The sequence below is a fragment of the Euleptes europaea genome, chromosome 3, assembly GCF_029931775.1.
Source record: "Euleptes europaea isolate rEulEur1 chromosome 3, rEulEur1.hap1, whole genome shotgun sequence".
Lineage (NCBI taxonomy): Eukaryota > Metazoa > Chordata > Lepidosauria > Squamata > Sphaerodactylidae > Euleptes > Euleptes europaea.
Window position 1 is genome coordinate 5,982,271 of NC_079314.1, and position 25,530 is coordinate 6,007,800.

At 45.8% G+C, this 25,530-nt stretch overlaps 1 protein-coding gene across 1 annotated transcript in view; it reads left to right on the top strand.

The window, feature by feature from the left end:
• Positions 1-25,530, top strand: part of RYR1 (ryanodine receptor 1) — a 223,826-nt gene that overhangs the window by 13,355 nt on the left and 184,941 nt on the right. The window contains exons 2-3 of the mRNA XM_056847594.1: positions 19,615-19,734; positions 21,501-21,605. Of these exons, the coding sequence (XP_056703572.1) occupies positions 19,615-19,734; positions 21,501-21,605 (225 nt within the window). The remainder of the gene's footprint in view (positions 1-19,614; positions 19,735-21,500; positions 21,606-25,530) is intronic.

The following is a 25,530-nucleotide window of genomic DNA, read 5'->3' on the forward strand; positions in this document are numbered from 1 at the left end:
TGCTTATTAATAAAACTTAACTCCCGGCAATCGGATGTCACGGGCCGACGGCCTGGTCCTCCTTGGGTCTTTCTGTAGAATTTTATAAGCTGTCAGTTTTGCCATTTTAGCTCTTTCCCAAACTGTTTTTAATTGCAATAATTTAAGTACAGTACTTTTAGGGCAGGCTGGGCTTAGCTTGAGGGTTGCAAGAGAAGTGCCAGTGCTGTGAGAAATGCTCGTTAAAAGAAGAATAAATGTGCCAATGAGCTCAAGGTTATTTATTTACTTCATTTACACCCATGTTCTTTCCAGTGGGGAACCAAAGTGGTTTTCATCATTCTCCCCTTCTCCATTTTACCTGTGAGGTAGGTTAGGCTAAGAGTGTGTGGCTGATCCAAGGTCCCCCAGCAAGCTTCCATGGCAGAGTGAGGATTCGAACCTGGGTCTTCCAAGTGCTGATCAACAGTCTTAGCTGCCACACCGTTCTGCTTATCCATCCTCATAAGAGTCTGCTCGTTTTGTCTGTGCAGGATTCGGTTGGTCTTTGTTGCATCTTTGCACCAGGTGTGACTGGAGCAGAGATGCAGCAGAATTTCCCATCCTCAAAGGAGGGTGCCCTGTTGTATCTCTGCAAGAATAACCACCATAGGGGTGGCTCATTCCAGTGAAGGGGTGAGACCAGAGCACCTACGCTCACAAAAGCACAAGATGAGCACACTACTGAGGATTGTTGTCACATACAGTAAAAGCAAATATTTTGGAGTGTCAGGGATAAATGTGTTTTCAGTTTTAATTTAGGAAAAACAGAAAGGTGTCCCTTGGCTATCCCTGTTTAGTAGAATACTAGGCAAAGGTCTGCAGATGCTTGGAAATGACACCCAGCACACGTCCCTGCCCAGGCATTAAGACCGCAGGGAGAGGCCCTCCTGACTGTCCCATCAATCAAGGAAGTTCATCTGGAGGGCACACGAGAGGGCCTTTTCGGTGGCAGCCCCGTGATTGTGGAGCAACCTTCCCAGGGAGGTGTGCCTGGCCCCCTCACCTTTGATCTTTAGGAGGCAGCTGAAGACTGTTTTATTTAGGACAGCCTTTGGTTAAGTTTTACTAGCAGTCCTGAGTTGTGATTTTAATTTTTTTAATGGTTTTAATGTGTTTTATTTATGTGTTGTATCTATATTGTAAGCTGCCTTAAGTTCCCTTAAGGAAGAAAGACAGCTAATCAATGTTTTAAATAAATAAACAAAATACTGTCGAAGGCTTTCACGGTCAGAGTTCATTGGTTCTTGTAGGTTATCCGGGCTGTGTAACCGTGGTCTTGGAATTTTCTTTCCTGACGTTTTGCCAGCAACTGTGGCAGGCATCTTCAGAGGAGTAACACTGAAGGACAGAGAGACACTGTCTTTCAGTGTTACTACTCTGAAGATGCCGGACACAGTTGCTGGCGAAACGTCAGGAAAGAAAATTCCAAGACCACGGTTACACAGCCCGGATAACCTACAAGAACCAAACAAGAACCAAACCTCCAAGAACCAAACAACATACTGTCTAGGAGACCAGGGGTTGAACCTGAGCCCTTCCTAATGCAAAAGAAGACACCGTCCCCTGAGCCACGGTCTCTCCCCGATTCCTCCTTCCCAGATGTCTTTCTGAACAGGCCTTGTCTTCCTCTCTCAAAGAATTTGCATCGGTAACTCTTGGAAGGAGTTGGTGACAGGTATCTGCTTTGGCCGGGTCCATTTCCCCGCGAGGCGCAGCAAGTCCTGGCGACTCTCGCCTGCTCTGAAAGGATTCGCCTGCTGCAGCCCCGGAGGCAGCTGCGGTAGAGTAAGCCCGGGCAAAGTATTCCTGCTTCAAACAGCTGCCCCTCCCCAGAGCCAGCCAAAATCCTTTTGACGCTCACCAGGCGCTCTGGAATCAATGGAACGAGAAGAATGGCAACTTCTATTTCACCTCCTCCAGACGCCATTAAGTCCCAGATCGCCCTTGTCCTCCAGCTTGTGGCTGGCAAAAAGGCTCATTAGCACACAGAAAGATTGTGTGGGAGGGCAGCTGTTCTTCCAGCCACTGAGTCAGCCCCCTTCACCTCATTTTGTGAAGCAGCCTTAGAATTTGCGGCTTTGTAATTCTTCGAAAGGAGGGTGATGTGAAAAGGTTGTGGGGGCACGCACGGGGATTTCCAGCACCTTTTAGGGTTGCCAGCTCTGGTTGGGAAATTCCTGGTGATTTGGGGGGGTGGGGTTTGGGGAGGGGAGAGACCCCAGCAGGGTATAATGCTATGCCGTTCACCCTCCAAACCAGCCATTTTTTTCCCTGAGGGAAATAGTCTCTGTTGTGTGGAGATCAGTTGCAATTCCAGGAGAACCCCAGGCCCCACCTGGAGGTTGGCAGCCCTCTTCTGCGGGCTTTAGTAAGGGGTTGGGGGAGAAAAGGGACTTGGGAAGTTGTGCTAGCTAAAAGCGGAAAAGAAGGTTCACTGCTTGCTGCTTTCTGAAGCTGGGAGGCAGTTAAATCTATTAGGAATGTACTAGTGTTGGAGCATTTAAAGGATGTTGTGTATATTATCTTGCTACAACAGCCCTGAAAGGGAGGTAACAGTAATTAGAGCTCATGTGATGGGGTTTAGGCAGTAAGCTAGAGCTAGAGATACCTGGTCTCAAATCCCTGTGTGCCACAAAGCTCGCTTGGTAGGGAGGCCAGGCTCCAGGTGGGACCTGATGATCTCCCCAGAATTACAGCTCAACTCCAGACTACAGAGATCAGCTTCCCTTGGAGAAAATGGACGCTTTGGAGGGTGGGGCTCTGTGACATTGTATCCCACTGAGGTCCCTGCCCTCCCCAGGCTCCATCCTGAAATCTCCATGAGTTTCCCAACCTGGATCTGGCAACCTTACCCCCCCCTCCAAACCTGGCAACCCTATCACTTGGGTGACCTGGGGGGCAGTGATTCTTGCTCCTATCAGGGTTGTGGTGAGGAAATAGTGGAAGGGGGATAATCACGTGTGCCATCTTGAGCTCCTTGGAGGAAAAGTGGAATCAGAATGCGCTAAATAAATATACCATTAAAAGATTAACCCTCCACCCACCCACGCTGCAAATTGAGAGGAAGACCATTGCCTGAGGCAGCAGGTTTGAGGCTGTGAGATTTGAACTAGGGTTTTGCTATCTTATGACTCTCAATCTTTACCTATATAAAATAGGGAGGCTGTGAGTTTAGACAGGTGCATCTGATCATCCAAATTTTTAATCTCAGATGAACACTTGTCCCAATTAATCCTTACAGAGCTGACAGCCGGCAAGGATTCTGGGGGTCTTAGACCCTTTTTTTCTTCTCCTCTTCTGCCTCTTCTGCCATCCTTGGAAGGATGCATCCGTACGTCGGCCTTCTTCTCCCAACTGCAGGGTCCTTGAGAAAAAATCTCAGGAGTTCTTGCTGCAGCCTGTGTTCATCCTGAGGACTACTTCACATAGACCAGAGGATGAGGTGGTAGAATAGTCTGCCCTGAAGCCTGAAGGAGGACTACATTTTGGAATGCTCCCAAGCACTTAAAAAAAACTTTATCTCTGCAGACAAAAAACAAGTGTAGCAAACACTGGGATGTGATGCAGTAGAACTTTTTCCCACACTGTGCTAATTTTTGAATCTGCAGAAAGTGAGCATGATGTGGTGGTTACCATGTCCATACTGCTATCTGGGAGACTGTGGTTCAAATCCCCATTCTGCCAGGGCAGCTCACTGGGAGACATTGGGCCAGTCACTCTCAGCCTAACCCACCTCACAGGGTTGTTTTTGTTAGGATAAAATGAAAGTGGGGAGAATGATACTGCAAGCCAGAAATATATATTCAAAGATATATATGTTTAAATGCAAAGGAGCCTGTAGCCTGCCATTAGAAGTGGCACACTGAATCCAGCCTCTTCATCGCCATCTCATTCCCCTGCATGTGTGAACCTAAGTCACCAGCGCCTGTTTGAAAGATTTGAGAGACCAAAGGGCTACCCTGTCTTGGGGGTCTCAGGCAGACAAGAACTTACAAACTGACCTTAACAAAAACAAATTTAAAAATTGCTTCTGGTAGTGGGACCCTCAAAGTCCTGGCTTTTTCTTTACCCTCCCCACCCCTGCCGCCAACCATTAGCTCCAGCTACCCCTTCTTTCCCACGGATTAGGGATTCTTGGCTACATGGCAATTTGCAGCAGTGCCCCTTGCCAACAAGCAGCTGACGTGAGGGTCACTGCGTCACAAATGCCGCTCTCTCTTTCCCGGTTGATTTCTGAGTCACTTGGCTGTGTTCCAGCAGCCCCCATGGCTGTTCCTCCCTGTTTTCTAGCCAATGTGCCCTCTCCTGTCTTCATTTCTGGATTTGTTCCTGCTCTGTCATGCTTCTGTGCCCTTGATCGATGGCGGCTGCAGGACGTCACTGGCGATGAGTATTGGGCCGGCTGATCTCTGGTAGCTTGATTGTTATCATTCACTGATGCATCAATTTTAGTACACAAAAATGTGGTGCAATCTTTCACTCTGGTAAAAGCGCTTTTTAAAAAAGTGTCTGAGGAGCAATCCCTGTCAGGAAACTTACCTTGTGCCTTGCAACTTCTGCCCTTTTTGATCCCGTATGCTTGGGATTTTAATTTGGTTGCCAACAGTGATAGGGGCTCTCTGCACATGCTTAAAGGCATCTTGTTCTTCATACAACAGGTTCTGAGGCCCTGCCATTTATCTCCATTATTGTCACAAAAAAGACCTGGGCTGGTAAACTTCTCATTTGACCGTTAACAGACAGTGGCTGAGCTATGCAACGTCACTGGATAAGTTTATGTCTGAATTTCAATATTTGAACTGGGGTCTGTCAAATTTAAGAGAGGCACCATTAGGGATGCCTGCTCTGTGCCTTGAACCTCACTGGGAAAAGCTTCGCCTGCTAATCTCTCCCTGTTGTGCAACCATTATAAGCTTTGTGTATCACCAGTAGTACTGTAGGGTTGCCAACTCTGGGTTGGAAAATTCCTGGAGATTTGGGGGTGGAGACTGGGAGGGCAGGTTTGGGAAGGGGAGGGAAATTCAGCAGGGTATAATGCCATAGAGGCACTTTCCAAAACAGCTGTTTTCTCTGTAGTTTGGAGATCAGTTGTGATTCCGGGAGATCATCAGGCCCCACCTGGCAACCCTAATCCAAAGAGATGAAGAGATGGGAGGAAGCTTTCCCTGTTACATTTCTATGTGGCAGGCTGTTGATAACCAAGTAGGGATGCCAGCCTCCAGGTGGGTGAGACCTAGGGATCCCCCAGAATTACAGCTCATCCCCAGACTACAGAGACCGGCTCCCCTGGAGAAAATGGATGCTTTGGCGGGTGGACTCTGTGGCATTGTACCCACAGAAGTCCCTGTCCCCCCCAGGCTCCATCCCCAAATCTCTAGGAGTTTTCCAACCTGGATCTGGAACCCTACCCCCCCCCCATCCCCTGCTGGTGGCAAAGGGGGGCCTGGCAACCTTATAACCAAGGTATGGGAGCGAAGCCAATAGAAGAAAATCATTGTCAGTCTCAGGCGTCTGCCTCTAGTATCCCTCAAGCAAACTCATCCAGACAGGTAGATCTGAAGCAGTAATACTTTATTAGGAACTAAAAGGCAAATGTAAGAACTGACTGCACACAGGCAGGCAAGGTTAGCAATAGAGACCCCATATAGGTTACTTGCTTAAAAACACTAGGACAAGAGAGTAAGATAAAAATTCTAGGCAACAGCGAGATAAGTGATTCCCATGAGTGAAGACAAAACATGCCGCAGCTGTGAGAATCAGTACAAACGAAAGTATACACAGGAGCTTCAAAGCCCTGGGAACCAAGGACTTGACACGTGGCCAGAACTTGGCCTGAACTCATGTCAATAGCCTGACACCAGTGAAGGAGCCCGGGACCGTCCATTTAGTTGAGGACCTGACAACAATCATGGGCAAGCCCATTTTGGTGAGAAGTTGAGATTGCCGGGACATGGCTAGAATTAGAACGGTGCCATGTCATGGGAAAATGGTAGTTTTGACTAGTTGCATTATCTTCAGAATAGAAATAAAGCATAATCATTTTCCCATTCTGACATGAGTGTGGGACCTCAGTCCTCAGCTTGGCCCTATAGGTTTGAAGGTGAGTTAAGGGCACAGAGGAGGAGGTTTCAGTGAGATAATATGTCAAAGTACGTTCATGTATACGTTACATGCAACTGTAGGAATGGAGGAGCAAGCAGGTAATAATTGAAGGGCCGGGCCCACATGTTTTGGCATCCGAGACTAGGGTTGCCAGGTCCCTCTTCACTACCAGTGGGAGATTTTGGGGGCGGAGCCTGAGGAGGGCGGGGATTGGGGAGGGGAGGGACTTCAATGCCATAGAGTCCAATTGCCAAAGCGGCCATTTTCTCCAGGGGAATTGATCTCTATCGGCTGGAGATCAGTGGTAACAGAAGGAGATCTCCAGCTAGTACCTGGAGGTTGGCCACCCTATCCGAGACAGAAAATCATAGAATCATAGAGTTGGAAGGGATCACCAGGGTCATCTAGTCCAACCCCCTGCACAATGCAGGGAATTAGCAACTGCCTCCACCCCACATCCCCAGTGACCCCAACCCTCGGCCCGCAACGCAGGATCTCACAATCAAAGCACTCCCAAAATCTCTTTGTTGTCAAAGTATAATAATAAAACTGAATTGCTGACAAATCACTGCTTTTAAAATGGCTCCCAAAATGGCCGTCTCAGACCTGCGTTAACGCCGAGGGCGGTTGGAAACGTGTGGAGCAGGCCTCAGCTGTGGAGGTTTACACCGACAAGCACTGAAGAAATTATTAGTATTAATGAAATCGTTACTGGCCCGGCCCTCTCTTTAGTCCGAACAGAGCAGCCTTTTAAGCAGCGTGTGAGGGCAGCTGGCAGTCCTTTCCCCAATCCTTTCCCCCACGTAAATTTAGCACGCTTGTGCTGAGGACTCCCAAGAAAATGGAAGTGAGGAAAGGAACACATCAAATCCTTTCCCCTGTTTTCTGAAGCTGAGGGGGATGCATTCTCCTGCCCCCTTCGCTCTTGAATTGCATTCATGCTTAAATAGGTCCACATTATAGAAGCATTCACGTATCGGCATAAAAGAAGGCTGGGAGATGCCATCGAGAGGGCTGATAGCTAATGGTTCTCCACAGCATGTTCGTTTGAGGGAGCAATTTTGCCTCTAATGTGTCACTCTAACATGGAAGAATGAATAATTTGCTTTTTGAGATGCTTCCTTCAGTAGGTTAACAAAGTACCTAGGTGGAGATGTTGGTCATATACACACTTATTTAAATCTGCTGCAAATTTGTCCAATTAAAAATAATTTTATCAGTTAGTTCAGCCCGTTCAGTATTAGTCGGTTGTGAAGTTGGCCAGCCAACCCACCTACCCCAACTTTCTGCCTCTCACTTTGTTCGTCAGGTGCTTGGATGGTCCGATAGTGCTGTGTTCATAAGTACCATTTTAGCGTATGGTTCTGCGCATGTTTGCACATGCAGTATTAGTGAGGAAATACCACATACGGAACCGAGGCAAAAGAAGCCAGCAAGAAACAGTTTGTGATACTGTAAGACGGTTCGTCTGTCACCAGGTTTTCAAAGTGTGCAGGGATTTTGTTGCTATAGGGCAGTGATGGCGAACCTTTTAGAGACCGAGTGCCCAAACTGCAACCAAAAACCCACTTATTTATTGCCGAGTGCCAATGCGGCAATTTAACCTGAATACCACCCCCAGAGGGGGCCCAGAGGGAGAGGCTAGGGTTGCCAACACGGCTATAGGGCTTTCTTTATCCTATTGAGATTTCTAACCAAAGAGATTGGAGTTCTCTTCAATTAGTCCATCAATTTTGTTCTTATAAATTAGCCCCCCCCCCCGCCAAACAGCAAAAGAAACAGTACAGCCATGGCATGAAACTGTTTTAAAAATGTAACACTGCTTCATTGTGTGGTAGGAACTCTCCTTTGCTGCATGGAGGCTTATATAGGTATGGGGAAGAATTTATGAAGATTAGTTACCTCTCAGAGAGATATCTCTTTTCAGCCTCTCTTGTACACTCACTCCAAGAAGCATCTAATAGAATACTACGGCGCACAAGAGGCTTACTTTGTATGAATGAATTTGCAAGCAACACCCTGAAGAAACCTCTTTATTTATTTTATTTATTTATAGGCTACCTATTCCCCCAATGGGGACTCAAGATTCTTCTCTTCTCCATTTTATCCTCACAACAGCTCTGTGAGGTAGGTCAGGCAGACAGGCTGTGACAGGCCCAAGGTCACCCAGCAAGCTTCCCTCAGGGATCAGTCCTGGGCCCTGTGTTGTTCAATATCTTTAAAAATTATTTGGATGAAGGAATATGTGTGTGTGCAGCCGACTTATGGCAACCCCTTTTGGGGTTTTCATGGCAAGAGACTAACAGAGGTGGTTTGCCAGTGCCTTCCTCTGCACAGCAACCCTGGTATTCCTTGGTGGTCTCCCATCCAAATACTAACAAGGGCTGACCCTGCTTAGCTTCTGAGATCTGACATGATCAGGCTAACCTGGGCCATCCAAGTCAGGGCTGAAGGAATATAGGGGATGCTTATTAAATTTGCAGATTATACTAAATTGGGAGGGGTAGCAAATATGGTAGAAGACAGAGTCAGGATACAGGATGATCTTGACAGGCTGGAGAATTGGGCTAAAACTAATAAAATGCACTTCAACAAAGACAAATGTAAAGTTCTGCATTTAGGTAGGAAAAATCAAAAGCATAATTATAGGATGGAGGAGACTTGTCTTAGCAGTAGTGTGTGCGAAAAGAATCTTGGGGTCTTAGTAGACCAAACACTGAACATGAGTCAGCAGTGTGATGCGGTAGCTAAAAAGGCAAATGCGATCTTGGGCTGTATCAACAGAAGTATAGTGTCCAGATCACGCAAAGTGATGGTATCACTTTACTCTGCTCTGGTTAGACCTCATCTAGAGTATTGTGTTCAGTTTGGGGCACCGCAATTTAAGAAAGATGTAGACAAGCTGGAACGTGTCCAGAGGAGGGCAACAAAGATGGTGAGGAGCCTGGAGACCAAGTCCTATGAGAAAAGGTTGAAGGAGCTGGGTATGTTTAGCCTGAAAATGAGAAGACTGAGAGGGGATATGATAACCATCTTCAAGTACTTGAAGGGCTGTCATCTAGAGGATGGTGTCGAGTTGTTTTCTGTTGCCCCAGATGGTCGGACCAGAACCAACGGGTTGAAATAAAATCAAAAGAGTTGATTTTCCTAGACATTAGGAAGAATTTTCTAACAGTCAGAGTGGTTCCTCAGTGGAACAGGCTTCCTCAGGAGGTGGTAAGCTCTCCTTCCCTGGAGGTTTTTAAGAGGAGGCTAGATGGCCATCTGTCAGCAATGCTTATTCTATAACCTTAGGTTGATCATGAGAGGGAGGGCATCTTCTGGCCATCTTCTGGGCATGAAGTATGGGTCACTGGGGGCGTGGGGGAGAGGTAGTTTGGAATTTCCTGCATTGTACAGGGGGTTGGACTAGATGACCCTGGTGGTCCCTTCCAACTCTATGATTCTATGATTCCATGGCAGAGTGGAGAATCAAGCCTGGTTCTCCCAGAACCTAGTCTGACACTGTTAACCACTACACCACACTGGCTTTATGTGAGTGGCTGAGCTGCTGTGTGGGGAGCAAGAGGTCTTAGGAAAAGAGGGTGGAAGAAGGAGGGGCCTAGGAAAGGTGGAGGCAGTTTGGAAGAAAACAAGAAGGACTAGAAGTAGTTCTATGCCATGTGGGCAAAGGGAAAAATCCGGGAGGAGGAGAGGAAGACGTAGAGCGAGGGAGAATTGGACAAGGAAGAAGTGCTCCTAGCTAGAAATTGCAGAGGTGAGGCAGGCTGTAATTCACAAATAGTTTAAAAATAGCCAACCAAATCGCTGGCCTCCATGGAGTAAAGGTGGATTAGAACCCTCACTTCATGTTCAAGTGCATCCTTGTACTACCCTGGGTTTGAATAGTGGTGCAAGATGGGCAGTGCAATCCTAAAAGGGGGGTACTTGCGGTGTGGCCAGGGACAGCGCAGCCACAGCTCAGCACCGCCTGCACCACCTCATGAGCAGTTTAGTGCGCTGCAGACAGCAAGCCAATCAGGAAAATTCCCCGAACACCCATGAAACTGCTGTATGCATCTTAAGTTCACGTTGGCAAAAAGGGGCAAAAAGGCTCAGGGATCCGACTAATGTCAGTCCTGCCCCTGGGGATGCCCCTTTGGTGCCGGCGTGAACCCCTGCACCAGAGGTGCACTGCTGCCATGGCTGCTGCACCGCTCCTTGGCACCAGTTTAAGTGGCCCAGTGCTGGTGTAAGCACCCATTTGGAGGGTGCAAGTGGCATTTACGTTGGTGGTGGGGTCACGCCGCCTGCTAAACCCATCCACTCCTTCTTAGGATTGCCCTGTTAGTTATCTACTTCCTTCCTTTGTAGTCCGCCTTTCTAATTGAGACTCAAAGGCGGATTATAGAATTAGAAGATGATGCAATTAGAAAGTCATAGAAACAATGTAATCAAATCAGTGTAATTCATGCTACAATCCATGCAAATTTCTCCACCCCCAGATTACAAAATCAGAATGAAGGAGTGACCAATCCACATTAAAGTTATCTTCAGTGTTTGGTCCTAGTTGCAGCAGTACTGATTCTCCTGTTTTTATTAATCCAAAATTTGTCTTCTCAAATTTAATCTCTCTCCCACCCACCCCCCAGTAACTGCTCTGATCCTTTAAAACTCACATTCCTTCCAGGGGAGAGGAAATCCAAAAATGGTTGGCATGCAGCTTGCATCTCATTCTAACTGGTTCTCCACTGTATGGGCCCCTATGAAAGGCTGAGGGAGGGTCTTCTTCAGGGAGAACCTCAACACTACTGTGGTGTCGTGGTTAAAGTGTTGGACTAGGACAGGGCTGACCTGAGTTCAAATCCCCACTCTGCCATGAAGCTTGCTGGGTAGGGTTGCCAACCTCCACCAAAGCTACTTCCTGATCCTACAGGATCTCTAAATGAAAGCAGCCCATGCGGAGCAGGAATTTTGTCAGGGAAGTTTCCTAAGCATTTGACTGAAGAAGCAACATTTGTGGTGAAAACGTGAAAATCAATCCAGAGACCATTTTCAGGCACATATATGCCATGATATGTATTTTTCAATCCTGAGAGGATATATCTAGTCACCAAGCTTCAAGTCTATTTAGACATCTACAACTGAAAGAAAATGACTTTTCCAGTTTCAAGCTAAGCATCTTAAGCTTTTTGGATTTACCTGTTGAATAACATCCTACCAAGAATGTTTGGACTTACCGTACCTAGTGAAGAACGTTGTACTATTTCTCTTCAGGGATTATACTCAGTTTGCATTAGGTTTTTGTATATAATATTGTATAATAGGTTTGTTAGTTATTGTATATTTGTGATGCACATTGTCTTTGTCATTGTCACTAATGTTAGTAAAATTATATTGAGATTTTCCATATAGCATTTGGATATGAGTTTTTGAGCTTCGTACTGGTTTTTTGCTAATTTCCGTACAGTATTGGTGATTCTTTGACTTAACCTCCAGGTGGTGGCTGGAGATCTCCTGCTATTACAACTGATCTCCAGGCGATATAAATCAGTTCCCCTGGAGAAAAATGGCCGCTTTGGCAATTGGATATGGCGTTGAAGTCCCTCCCCTCTCTAAACCCCGCCCTCCTCAGACTCCACCCCCAAAATCTCCAGGTATTTCCTAACCTGGAGCTGGCAACCCTACTGCTGGGTGACCTTGGGCCAGTCTGCCTCTCCCATCCTACTCCTTGCAGGTTTGTCATGAGTATAAAATGGAGGAGGGGAGAACCGAATTGCAGGATAAAAATGTGATAATTTCTCTCCCGTTGCTGGAGACAGAAGAACCCCGGGGTCCGGGCCTTTTTCCGACTTGTACAAGTGTCTCTTTTAACCTCAAGGTTGGAAGGCAGGGTTTTTCTTTTCTGGCCAGAAGAAGGAAAATACCAGACTCAGAAGGCTCAAAAAGAATTGATTTATTAACTTCATTTGTAGTCCACCTTTATCGTTGAGAGACTGAAGGCAGATTACAGAATTAGAATACATTTCAGTGTAATGAATACAACGAACAGGGCAGTTCTGATCCTCTGCAGCGGGGGTCCGTACACTTTTTTGAGCCTACGGGCACATTTGGCATTCTGACACGGCATGGTGGGCACAGCCACAAAAGGGCTGCCATAAAAGGGCTGCTGCAGGAGGTGAAGTAGGGTGGCCAGGTCCCTCTTCACCATCGGAGGGAGGTTTTTGGGGCGGAGCCTGAGGAGGGCAGGGTTTGGGGAGGGGAGGGACTTCAATGCCATAGAGTCCAAGTGCCCAAGCGGCCATTTTCTCCAGGGGAACTGATCTCTGTCTGCTGGAGATCAGTGGCAACAGCAGGAGATCTCCAGCTAATACCTGGAGGTTGGCAACCCTAAGGTCATAAAATGATTGCCACAGCTTAACATCAGTAATCAAGTGCAGATCCTTGTGCTGTGGTGGCAGCTGCTGCCAAAGCAACTTTTCAAAAAATCTGCACGGCCAATCAAATCTCCAGTAGTCAATCAGAAGCCTTATTGGGCAAAAGATCTACCTGGCTCCACCCACTTCCAGTAAAGGTCTTGGCGTGTGCCCAGGCCCCCACGGCTACCATGCTGGGAACCCCTGCTCTACGGAATTAGACACCAATGAAATAAAAGCAGTATAATCTATCCAATAAACAATACACAGAGGGGGGAAATATTGTGTCTAAATTTTTTTAGACATTTTTAGTACCATCCTGAGGAGGTCTGCTGAGAATTCTACTTGAGTCTGTGCAATTGGGATTGATCCCAGGAAAGTGATGATAGGATTGCACCATAAAACTATAATCCTATTCCTTTTATTAAAAGAGTCCTCTTGAACAGCTCCATTTTAGTTAACGTTTTCCGCTTTACTCCTAGATTTGATTCCAGTAACACCTTAAGGGACCCACAAGATTTTCAGGGTATAAGTCTTCAAGAGTCAAAGCTCATACCTGACGAAGGGAACTTTGACTCTCGAAAGCGTATAGCCCGAAAATCTTGTTGTCTCTAAGGTGCTCCTGGACTTGAACCAACATAACTACCTTCTCAAACTTCACAGTGGGTAGCCGTGTTAGTCTGTTTGCAGTAGTCAAAAAGGGCAAGAGTCCAGTAGCACCTTAAAGACTAACAAAAATATTTTCTGGTAGGGTATGAGCTTTCGTGAGCCACAGCTCACTTCTTCAGGTATCTGAAGAAGTGAGCTGTGGCTCACGAAAGCTCCTACCCTACCAGAAAATATTTTTGTTAGTCTTTAAGGTGCTACTGGACTCTTGCCCTTTTTGACTTCTCAAACTTCAGTTTTACTGCCACCTTCTTCCCTTTATTAAAATACCCTCCTGAGCAAGATATTTTTGAATATATCTGGCCAAATATCCCAAATATCGACAGGGCCGCTCTTCATCCCCCTCTGGGCACGGGCTGGGACATAGACAAGTTGCTGAGACCACCTGCTTCTGCCCATCATTCAAAAGGATCTGTTCCATTCCTCTTAGTGGCTCACTGGGCTGGGGAGGGATGGAAGTGGGGGGGAGGGCGGCATGTTCCAGAAACTTCTTTCTGGGTGGGAGAGAGTTCTGAAGGTTGGATGGCCCAGACTGCAGTGTGAATTGAGGTGTCGTTCCTGAAGGGAATGAGGTCGACTACAGGTGTGGTGGAAATAATTCAATATTGCTTTTTCAGAGCTGAAGGTCAGGTTCCAGGTTTTGAGGGGTCCTGGAAAGAGAGTTCCCGGGGGCCCCCTCCTCTCTTCTGCCTAGGGTTGCCAACCTCCAGGTGGTCTGGAGAAAATATGCACAAGTACTACAGGGATAATTATGGAAGTATAGTACTAAGCTCAAACAAAAAGATACAATAATACTCAAGCAAACTATGCAAACATATATTGTGAAAGACGTGTAACATCTACAAACAAGTGAAAACAACTATAAATAAAGCCTTTTGGCGCAGCAAGACTGAATACCTATTTCTGTATCAGATTGCTACTATTGCATCTACAAAGAATAATTATACAATATTTATGAAGACTTCAGCTGATGAAGCTGCAGTTTTGCAGTGAAAACGCTTGAAGAGCATCCGGACCGCGTTACTGTTCCATCCTCATCCAGCTTTCCTCGTGTTGAAAACAATCTTAAGATAAGACATTCACTTACCTTGAAAAAAGAAAAAAAGACTTTCTACTTTGATCTCACTTGTATATATATATTTATAGTTGTTTTCACTTGTTTGTAGATGTTACACGTCTTTCACAATATATGTTTGCATAGTTTGCTTGAGTATTATTGTATCTTTTTGTTTGAGCTTAGTACTAAACCTCCAGGTGGTGGCTAGAGTGTGAGGTTCTCCAGCCAACCTCGGCAATCCCAAAAAGTCACTCGCTCAGACAGGCAGGTCTAAAGCAGGTAAACGTTTATTCAGGAGCCGCAGGATACAGGTTCAAAGCTGCTAATGGCAAACCAAACTACAAAGCATAACTTTAAGCATGGAGTCATCCCAGGTGCAAAGCTAAGCGGCCTGGGAACTACGAGATAACAGTGCCTGGTAGGAAGCAGGGAGTGAGCAAACCATAATACTGAAGTTGCCTGCTAGAGACTCAAGGTCAGAGCAGGGGGGAAGGAAAGGAGGGGAAACAGCCTGAACAGTTCAGAGGAACAAAACCAAAGAATAACATAGGAACAGGAATGGGCCTAACTCATGTCAAGAGCCTGTCTGGACAGCATGACTCCTGACCGCTTGAACACACATTAGAGAAACAAGATGCACTCATAGATAGATAGCTAGCTAGCTAGCTAGATAGATAAATAGATAGATAGATAGATACACTTGAATAGAAACAAGCAGGACTCTTGACATTATGGCAAAACCAATAGATACACTTGAGCAGAAATAGGCATGACTCTTACATAGAGATCTGCTATTACAACTAATCTCCAAGCGACAGAGATCAATTATCCTGCAGAAAACGGCCACTTTGGCATTTGGACTCTATGGCATTGAAGTCCCTCCCTTCTCCAATCTCTGCCCTCCTCAGGCTCCACCCCAAAATTTCCAGGTATTTCCTACGCATGCCCTCCTTCCCGACCTGCCTGTGTGTCCTTCCCATGCCTGCTTGTGCGCTCTCGCATTGCCCGTGCTCACCACTGCCTGAAGCCCTTTTCCCAGTGGCAGGGTGTGTAGCTGGGAGCATGGTGGAGCACTAGCAGATACATGAGTAGGGGAGGGGCAGTCAACCGCAGTGAGGTTGGCCGAAGCCCTGGGCCCTGGCAGCTGCCCCACCTCAAGGTATGCTGATGCCGAGGGTTGCCAGGTCCCTCTGCGCCACCAGCAGGAGATTTTGGGGGTGGAGCCTGAGGAGGGCGGGGTTTGGAGAGGGGAGGGACTTCAATGCCATAGAGTCCAATTGTCAGAGCGGCCATTTTCTCCAGGTGAACTGATCTCTATCTGCTGGAAATCTTTTGTAATAGCAGGAGATCTCCAGCTAGTACCTACAAAATCCTTTGTTTGGGTTGATCTAGCTGATATCATGCTAGAAAACAACTTTTTCAGATATGGCCCAGAATTTTTCATTCAGATCAAAGGAGTTGCAATGGGCGAATTTGTATATGGTGGACTTCGAGAGTAAATTTATTCTGAACAATAATCCCTTTAAAGATAACTTGTTGCTTTACCGTAGGTTTGTGGACGATCTTTTATTTTTATTTACTTCTACTAAATCTTTTCAGGATTTTGCTAAATGGATTAACAATCAAGACATACACTTAAAATTTTCAGGCCCTTGTGATTCCAAAACAGTTCAGTTTTTGGATCTCGAGCTATATATTAAGGAAGACAGATCTCTAGCCTTCAGAAACTTCACAAAACCTATGGCTAGAAACTCGGGACTCCACTACAACTCTTACCATCCTTTTCACTTAAAAAATAATCTCCCGCTTAGTCAATTTTTACTTTTAAAACGAAATTCAACCCAAACAAAGAATTTTGAAATATCTGCACGGAAACTTAGAGAGGATTTAACAGAGAGAGGTTATCCTCAAAACATCATAACTAATGCTAAACTAAAAGCAGACCTCAGAGGCCGCAGTTCCATGTTAACAAATAATAACAAAATCAAGTCTGACAGAATATTCTGTTCTCTTGCCCACAGTCGACATGCGGGCTCAATTAAAAAAATTATAAAAAAACATTGGCATGTAGTTTCAAGTATTCTTGGATGTTCAATTCCACCTATTTTTGGTCTCAGAAGGAACGTTTCCTTAAGAGACACATTAATTCATACCGATAGTTTTGCAAGACGCCCGCCTCCTACTGTATTAGGGCATTTCCCCTGAGGCTCCTGTAGTGTTTGCCCTTTATGTTTGCCGGTTAAGGAGTTTCATTCGGTTCATACTGACTTCAAGTTTAAGATAAATCATTTTTCAAATTGTTCCACAAGCAAAGTGGTTTATTGTATCATGTGCAAATGTGGGAAACTCTGTGTTGGGAGCACGGTCCGTTCTATTAAGCTGCGCATTGGCGAACATAAATCCAGAATATGGGCAAAAATATTAGACGCCCCTTTAACAGCACATTTTCTGGAAAATAAGCATTCTAAAAATGATCTCAGTTTTTTTGTAATTTGGATATATAAGGGTAACTCGTTCAACATTGACAATGTTCAAAATATACTTCTGAGACAAGAAATGAAATTCATTTATCTTTTTAAATCATATTTTCCTTACGGCCTGAATAATGAATTAGACCTGTACTGTTTTTTGTGAGATCCATAACATTATTTAGGTAAAGTCCCTTTAAAAAAACCAGCCCTTCGCAGCTTTAATCAATGCAGCTGTTGTAGGCTTCCTCAATCAGTCAAGGAATCAGCTCATATTAACACTAAGGAATAAGTTGTACTCATCTGTGCTTAGAGAGTACAAGCAGCTCTATCCAAGCAGCCAACCGGGCGCAAATAAGAAAAAGAAACGTGTTAAGAATATTTATTGTTACCATAAGGTATGTTAAAAAATCTTTTGTAAAAAATCTTTTGTAAAAAGATTTGTACTTACCTGTGAAAGACAATTGTTGTTGAAATTTACCATCTTTATTGGTAGCTTGTCAGCTACATTCTATCCTTGTATATATGTTCATGTATGTATCTTTATCATTGTTGGCTCCTTGCACCTGTATATAATATAACTGCACTTTTGCATATAATTTGTGAGCTTGATACTATCATTTCATACAGCTTGTCTATTTAGTATTGGTGCTTTATTTTTGCTAAGTACCTGGAGGTTGGCAACCCTACTGATTCCGTCCCCCTCCCCCCCAATGAAGGTGGTTTGCAATGGGGCTTGCTGTAGATGGCCTAGCTACTCATCCCATTTTTACCTCACACATTCTCTTTTGGGGGGTATTGTTTCAAAATCTTGCAAAACCTGCTTAATCCAGTGGTGACAGGGGTGTGAAGAAGTATGAAAATGTGTATATCATGGGAAGCAAAGGCAAAACGAGCATCCGTCTCTGATCCAAATTTACTGGGCTTTGCTGAAAGCCACACAAAAAAGTTGGTAGCTTACAATTCTTTTTCCAAGCTTGCCTGCCCATATATATTAATGTTTGCTGCCCTGAGCCTGGCTTTGGCTAGGAGGAAAGGCAGAATATATGTCTAAAACTAAATAAAATATGATAAAATTGATGTAAAATTTTGGCCAAGAAATGGAATTAAAAGACTGGGAATACTTGTGGTCAACAGCAATTAAATTTACTGCTAGCCAGAGCCTCAGAGAAAATTGGTACAAGATGTTTTATCGTTGGTATATTACACCTAAATATATCAGTAAAATAAGCAAAAATACAGATGGACTATGCTGGAAATGGAGAGAGGTTGATGGAACTTTTTTCCACTGCTGGTGGTCGTGTAATAAAATAAAGTTTTGGATCGAAATAGACCAAGAAATACAAAGAGTTTTAAATAGAAGCTTTCCGTTGGACCTGAAAATATTATTGTTAGGAATCCTGCCACCAGAGAAAAATATGTCCGGTTTGTTCCAATATATGATCACAGCAGCTAAAATGGTTATTGCTTATAATTGGAGGCAAGAAAGTACTCCTTCATTAAGACACTGGTTGGATAAGCTTGCAGACTATGCAGTGATGGCCAAGCTCACAAACATTGTCAACAAAAGACATAGAGGATTTCTTAAAGAACTGGAAACTGTATTTTGAATATATAGCTAAGTAATACAGATATAAGTCATTCGCGAGTGTTATAATCAATTAGTCTTGCAATATTCATACATATTATCTATGCTGTTATGATATGACTGCAGTAGAACTTTACATGCATTAGTAAGCTGTTCCCGTGCTAATTTAATAGAGGTAAGTTTCTCCAGATGTAACAACATAACTATTTTGAGAATTATATGGTATAATGGATAAATTTACTAGGCACATTTAATATCCGTTTATGCAATCTGATTTTGTATAGCTATTTTAGTTTCAGCATAACTGAAATTAGACCCACTTCATTTATAAAACGTCTTGTCTAAGAAATGTAGTTTTTAATATGTATATTATGTTACATGTACTGTATTGTCTTTGTGTGTTTTGTATTGTATTGTTTTGAATTGTGACGATATATTTTATAAAATAAAAAAACGCTTTAAAATAAATAAATAAATATACCTCTGTTAGGTGTTTGTGGTTTAAATGAAAGAGGAGGGGGAAGGAAACATGCCTAAAGCTTTCCAGCCCGGTCACCAATCAAGTGGTTATTGATCTCGGTGGCGTATCAAAGTTATTTATTTTCAAACATGGTATCCCACCATTCATTGTCGTGGCCTCTGTGCAGTCCCACATGGGTACTGTGCATGCGCAGGCCAGCCTGTGCAGTACCCATGTGTGCTTGCACAGAGGACCACTCAATGAACAACAGTTACAGGTAAGTGCAATGTTGTTTTTCCATCTCAACCAAGGCGGCTTAGGGGAAAGCTACACATTACCTGTGACATGAGTCGGGTTGGGGTGTCCCTGACCTGGCTGTGTCCTATTTGCAGATGGATGTGACGTCAGGGAATTAACATTCCCAAGCGCGCCGGGGCTCGATTTGGCACAGGAACGCAATTCAGGGGGAGCGAGGGGCTTCAACCTTTATTTCTATACCATTTCTTCAAGTTGAAACAGTCACAAACGGGAGGAACATGAACTGAACTTGTGTTACAAGTAACATGTAGTTTAGTCCTTAGAAGCAAGTTGAGCACAACTGTGTGTGTGTGTGTTAGCCTCAGTAATATGTGACATATATTCTCAAAAGCACTTCATATACACATGTTCTCAATATATTGGATGGTAGGGAAAGATACGTTCTAAATACTTCTAAGTATCAAGAAGAAGGCGACAGGATATTAGAAACGGTTTGGGGCATAAAATATTCTGCCATACGCCAAAAGTTTAGGTGAGGCAATCCAACAGACCTGGCCTTTTATTTCTACGATTGTGAGACACTGTTTTTTCTGCCTCAGGAAGATGAAGTCGTCCTCCAGTGCTCGGCCACAATCCAAAAGGAACAGCTGAAGTTATGTCTCTCTGCCGAAGGCTTTGGAAACCGGCTGTGCTTTCTGGAACCTACCTCCAATGCTCAGGTATGTTGTGTCCAAAAGGAAACTTATTCCCATGGCTTTAACCTTTAAAGCCTTACAGACCGTGTAAGGACCATCGTACGTTCCGGACCGTCTCCCCTGGTACACCCCCCAAAGAGCTTTACGCTCTGTTAACAACAATTTACTGGCGGTTCCCAGCCCAGAGAATGTACGGCTGTCTTCAACTTGGGCCAAGGCTTTTTCTGCCCTGGCCCCAGCCTGGTGGAACTCCCTTTCTAACAACATCAGGGCCCTGCGGGGACATAAAGATTTCCGCAGAGCTTGTAAAACGCTGTTATTCCACCAGGCCTGTAGTTGAGGGCAGCAATGGTTTATTATCAGAGCTAGCCACCCTACCCCTTCCATGCTGTCATTAATCTATACTGGGGGGCCTTGACTGCTCTGCCATCCTGACTATGGCCCTATTCTTCTGAGCGCCACTCGTTTTAATTGTTTTAATTATTTAAATTGATCAGAAATTTGATATTGGTCCCTAATGATTTCAATGTTATTTTATGTGATATTATTGTTGTTGTTATTATATTGATAATGATGTTAGCTGCCCTGAGCCCAGCTTTAGCCGGGGATAGAAGACGGGGTAGAAACCATAAATAAATAAATAAATAAATAAATAAATAAATAAATAAATGGCTGAGCTGACCCTAACTTGAGCCAATCAAGAGGTTGCTGATAGTAGCATTATGGGTTGGGTTTTCTTGGCCAAGAAACTGACCCTAATACTGAATCCATCAAGATCAGTATTGCCTACTCAGACTGGCAGTGACTCTCCAAGGCCTAAGGTACCGACTAACTGGGAGGTAGTTGTGAATTTCCTGCATTGTGCAGGGAGTTGGACTAGATGACCCTGGTGGTCCCTTCCAGTTCTATGATTCTATGATCCTTTTAGGTGGAGATGCCGGGGATTGAACCTGGGATGTTCTGCATCCCAAGCGGATGCTCTGCCACTGAGCCATGGCCCTCCCACAGTTATTGTGAGTGCTGGGACGCAATGTGAGAGTCATTGAGTGTGTTCACACCTGCACTCCCAAACAGCAATTCTTATTCCAGTGATAATTTTGGCAGTAAAGTACTCCTTCTTCTGTGCTGTCTGTGCTGCTGGCACAGTGGAGACTGAAATATTGCTGTTCCTTTGATGTGTCTACCAAATCCATTGTGCGAATTTGGAAACATGCTAGCCTTGTAGGATCATTCCAGTGGCCCATCTTGTCCACCATCTTGTTTTCCACAGTGGCCAACCAGATGCTGTGGAAGGGCCATGGGTAGAGGTCAAAACCACCTCCTACTGTTGCCCCCAGTAACTAGCATTCGGTAGCTGTTGACAGACCTTTCTTCCTGGAATGTGTCTAATGACCCTTTAAAGACAGCTAATTTAGTGGCCATCCTGACCTGGATGGCCCAGGCTAGCCTGATCGCATCAGATCTCGGAAGCTAAGCAGAGTTGGCCCTGGTTAGTAGTTGGATGGGAGACTCGCAAGGAAGTCCAGGGTAGTCCAGGAAGGTAGCCCAGACTCGCAGAGAAGTCCAGGAGACAGGCAACGGCAAACAACCTCTGGATGTCTCTTGCCTTAACAACCCTGTTGCTGTGAGTCGGCTGCGATTTGACAGCACTTTCCACCACCACGAGTCAGTGGCTGTGTCACTGCTCTTTGCATTGCGTGAAAAGATGTTCTCTTGACCTCCCCTCCCATCTCCTTCAAAAGCTGGGATCCCTATAGCAGGCTAATTTTTTCCTTTCCTCCTGCCTACAGAAAGTCCCCCCAGATCTGGCTATATGTTGCTTCAGCCTGGAGCAGTCCTTGTCCGTTCGAGCCCTGCAGGAGATGCTGGCAAACACTGTGGAGGTGGGTGTGGAGGTAAGGCAGGCAGCCTTTCTGACTGCCTGGGGGGAGGGGGTGGGTAGGCTGGCCTGTGGTGAAGCACCACTGAGGTAAGCCCACTGAGGTAGGGAGGGAATGTGTGCCCATCCTGAGGGCTTTTACTTCTCACTTTCCTGGGCATGTGACTGTGCCCTTTACCCATCACAATGTGGGCCCATAACCCACATATGTGGCTGGATTTATGGCTCAAAACTTTTCTTGGGGGTGGGAAATAAGTGGAAGGGGAAAACTTATTGGAAAGTATTGGGAGCTTAGAAGGCTAAGAAAAGCTATTGTTGTTTGTCGATACGCTCACCAACATGTTACCGGCCCCGTCCTGCCTCTAATGGCAGAGCCCGAATGGCAGAGCCTGAATGTTGGACTAAGACCTGGGTTCAAATCCTATCTCAGCCACTAAGCTCACTGAATGACCTCACACGGGTCGCTGTTGCTCGGCCTAACCTACTTTGCAGGAATGTTGTAAATATAAAGTGGAATTGCATGCTACCCTGATCTCCTTGGAAGGATGGGGTGGGATCAAAGTCTGTCAAACAGAAGTTGAAGAGGTGGGGTTTCCCCTTATTGTATTTATCAGGAAATGTTTAGCTTGCTAAATTTCTGTATCTCATGCTGCTGTGGAAAGCAGGATGGGAAAAGGGCTCAGAAAAGAAGGCAATCTTATTTGTGGACAGGGCTAGTGCAGAGTACAGCAGCAGCCATCCTAGACGAGGCCTGGCCTCTCCTTCCTCTTTTGATCAGTTCCACATCCTATTATCTGAGGACATCTGTAGCCCGATCCGCTTACAGTGGCAAATCAGGTTGCCAGCTGACCTAGCCGGCTTCTGTGCCTTTAACAGGATCAGCAGGTGAAGCTTTTGATGGCAGGGAGATGTGTGTTGCGGTCCCCTGCTAAGATCTGATAGGTCAGCATTTTTGCAAGCAGCAGCAGCAGCAGCTGGTAAAAAGTATCAGCAACCCTGGTGCACCATTGAAAGGCGGTCTTCCAGATGGCATTCTGATAATCCAGGTTTCTTCTCTGCACTGAGGAAAGCTTCGTCTGCTGGGTGTCTGATTGTCACACTGCTGTTAGGGGCTCAGAACTAAGAAAGGTCTTGGGAGGTCTCTCTCCCAGCACAAGGCCCCATCCTTGCGTGCCAGCTCCTCATGTGCTTGGTTTTGAAGACGACCTTGTTGGGCGGTGCTGCTGATGGTTAAGGAGATCTCCACATCCCTGGATGGTGGAGGGAGAAGAGGCCGTCAGGGCCCCCTCTCAAAGGGGAGTGCTGAAGGAGGTGCGGGTGGGTAGGGGAGGGACTGCGACGCCAGGATGCTGAGAGGGGCCGGGGGACCCAGCTCCCCTCCCGCCCCCACGCCGCTTTCATCTTTTCTTCCTCTTCTTTCCTTTGGCTTCTCTGTTCCGCTGGCCGGCCCTCTAGGGTGTTGACTTGGACAAGTGGGTAGGTGCCAACTTTTCTGCCGTGATCCCACCCACGCCCGTTCCCTATCCGAACTCCTCTCCCCCCTATCCCTGCCATGTTGTGGTGTGTGTGTGCACCCATCTCCTCTCTTGCTCCCGGGGTTCCCACCTCCCCAGATTTCTGCTGGTTCAGAGCAGCTGCCAGGTGTACGAGGGGACAGAGCAGGGCCCCCCTAACCCATCTTCCCAGTCCTCTGTTACGGCACCTTGGAAGTCATTTCAAAACCTCCGTTGACCATTGTCCACTAGTTAAGATGGCTGACTTTTCTTGACATTTTTAGCCTATCCAGTGTAGGGGCTACTGCCAAAAGGTCAGGGCAAGTCAGGAAAAGACAGTGAATACATATTTTTAATTGAAGGCAGTAGCCACTTTTTTTTACTGGTCTGGCAGGGGTTCCCAGCATGGTGCCTGTGGATACCTTTCCTGGTGCTCGCCAAGTGTTTTCAGAAAGTGGACGGGGCCAGGTGGGACTTGTGCCCTGCAAGGCTTCTGATTGGCTATTTTAAAAGTTGTTCCCGCAGCAGCTCCCACCACAACACGAAGATCTCACCTTCAGTCATGCAGTGAAGCTGTGTGTATGCAAGAAAATATTTTAAGCAATATGTTCACCCTGTTAAACAGAGCTTCTGCCTGGATTGTTGAAAAGTTACTATTGGAGTTATGGCTGACCTCACTCTCTGACATTTTGTAGTTGGATCCACCTCCCGCAGCAGCTGTTTGGTGGTGGCCTGCCCCCATCCTGTGTCAGAATTTCAAAGGTGTCCGCAGGCTCAAAAATGTTGGGGACCTCTGTTATAGAGGGAGGGAAACCAAGGCCCGTGGTGAAAAAGAGTTTTATGCAAGAACATTTATTTCACTTCAGATTCCATTCAACCGCTCAGCCTCTGTTCCATGGGATTATGTTGATTCTCTTCTTCCCTCCTTCAAGGTAGCCCAGAAACAGGTGGAATTTGGGCACCAATTAATGTAACGTGCTGCTTTTCCCCCTCCCACAGCGTCAAAACGCCACACTGTACATTTTATGGCGAAACTACACATGACTTCCATGTGAGTTTCTCATTAAAGAATGTAACTCAGCAGGTTGAGAAATTTGGGAGGCCCTCTGCAAAAAGGGAAGTTAGTGACAAGCAAAGGGGGGCGGGACAGTCTCCGTCTTTCCTCCCTTGAAAAAAATCTGGTGGAAACCCCGTTTTCCTTTTCCATAATAATCTCCCACGTCCCCTATACCGCCTGAGTTGTGCTTTCCTCACTCCATCTCACCAGCATCCCTCCTCTCCCACTCGATTTCTCCATCCTCCGCTGTGCCACCACTCCCTCCTTCCCGCCCTGTCCACCTCCTCTCCTCCGTTGCATGGTTCCTGAATGTGAACCTCCTCCCATTCCCAGCTGGTGCTTGGAAATGAACATGGTCTTTGTGCGCCATGAAGTGGAACAGTTGTTGGGATCGGTTGGTGCTGATCAAGCGATCTTGACAACCCAAGATGGATCGGCTGCGGGCCTCCATCCCACCCTGCAACTCTGCCTTCGGTTTTGTGTCCCTTGCTCTCTTGCAAGGAACCAAAATGTTGGCTTTATTTGGCCTTATCCTCCCCACCCCCCAGCTTGGGAACTGGTGTGTTCCTTCTCACAAGGGGTGTGTGTCTTCCTTCTAAGGGGAACTGGTGTCATAATGATCATGGAATGTGGCATGCCTTAAAGTGATCATGTGCCATCCCTGGGGAGGGGGGGATTATGGGAAGAATGCCCATGAAATCTTGGCTGTAAGCAACTTAGCCATGGGACATGTACTACTATATGGGTATAAAATGGAATCATCCTGAGTACACTGCCCTGAGCCTTGTGGACAAAGGGCAGCAGAGAAAGAAGACAATAAATAGATTAAGAAATTAGGCCCATTCATGTCTGGGGTTGTGTCTGTTGTCCAAATAAAATACGATGGTTCTCTCTTTTGCGGTAACCATCACATCTACTTTGTGTAATACGGACCACAGGTGATCCACCATTAAAGCATTTGTTTATGTTGTTAGGTTTATGACCCTCTCAGTTAGACAGGCTCAGAGAAGCTTATGACAGTTTTTTTCAAAATGGTGGTCAGCGATGCCGTGGTATGGACCTCAGCGCTGCTGTAAGAAGCACCTAGTGATAATTCCCAAAGTACAAATCAAGGCTTGCAAGCATGACTGGAGAAGAGTCTCCAGTAGATCTGCTTCCATCCAATCAGACTCCACTTCATCTTTGTGTCAAGAATGATTAAAGAAACTAATCATACCTGTTGAAGGGGCGTTCTGGAATGACCTGCCCTGGGAGGAGCTTGCCTGCTGCAACTCTGCATGAGTCACTGTGCTGAGTGTGGCTCTTTCTAGTTGGAAGGAATGCCCAGTGACTCATATAGATCCTCGTGGCAAAAAATCTTTGATGAAAAACTGTCATTGACGGGCATCTCA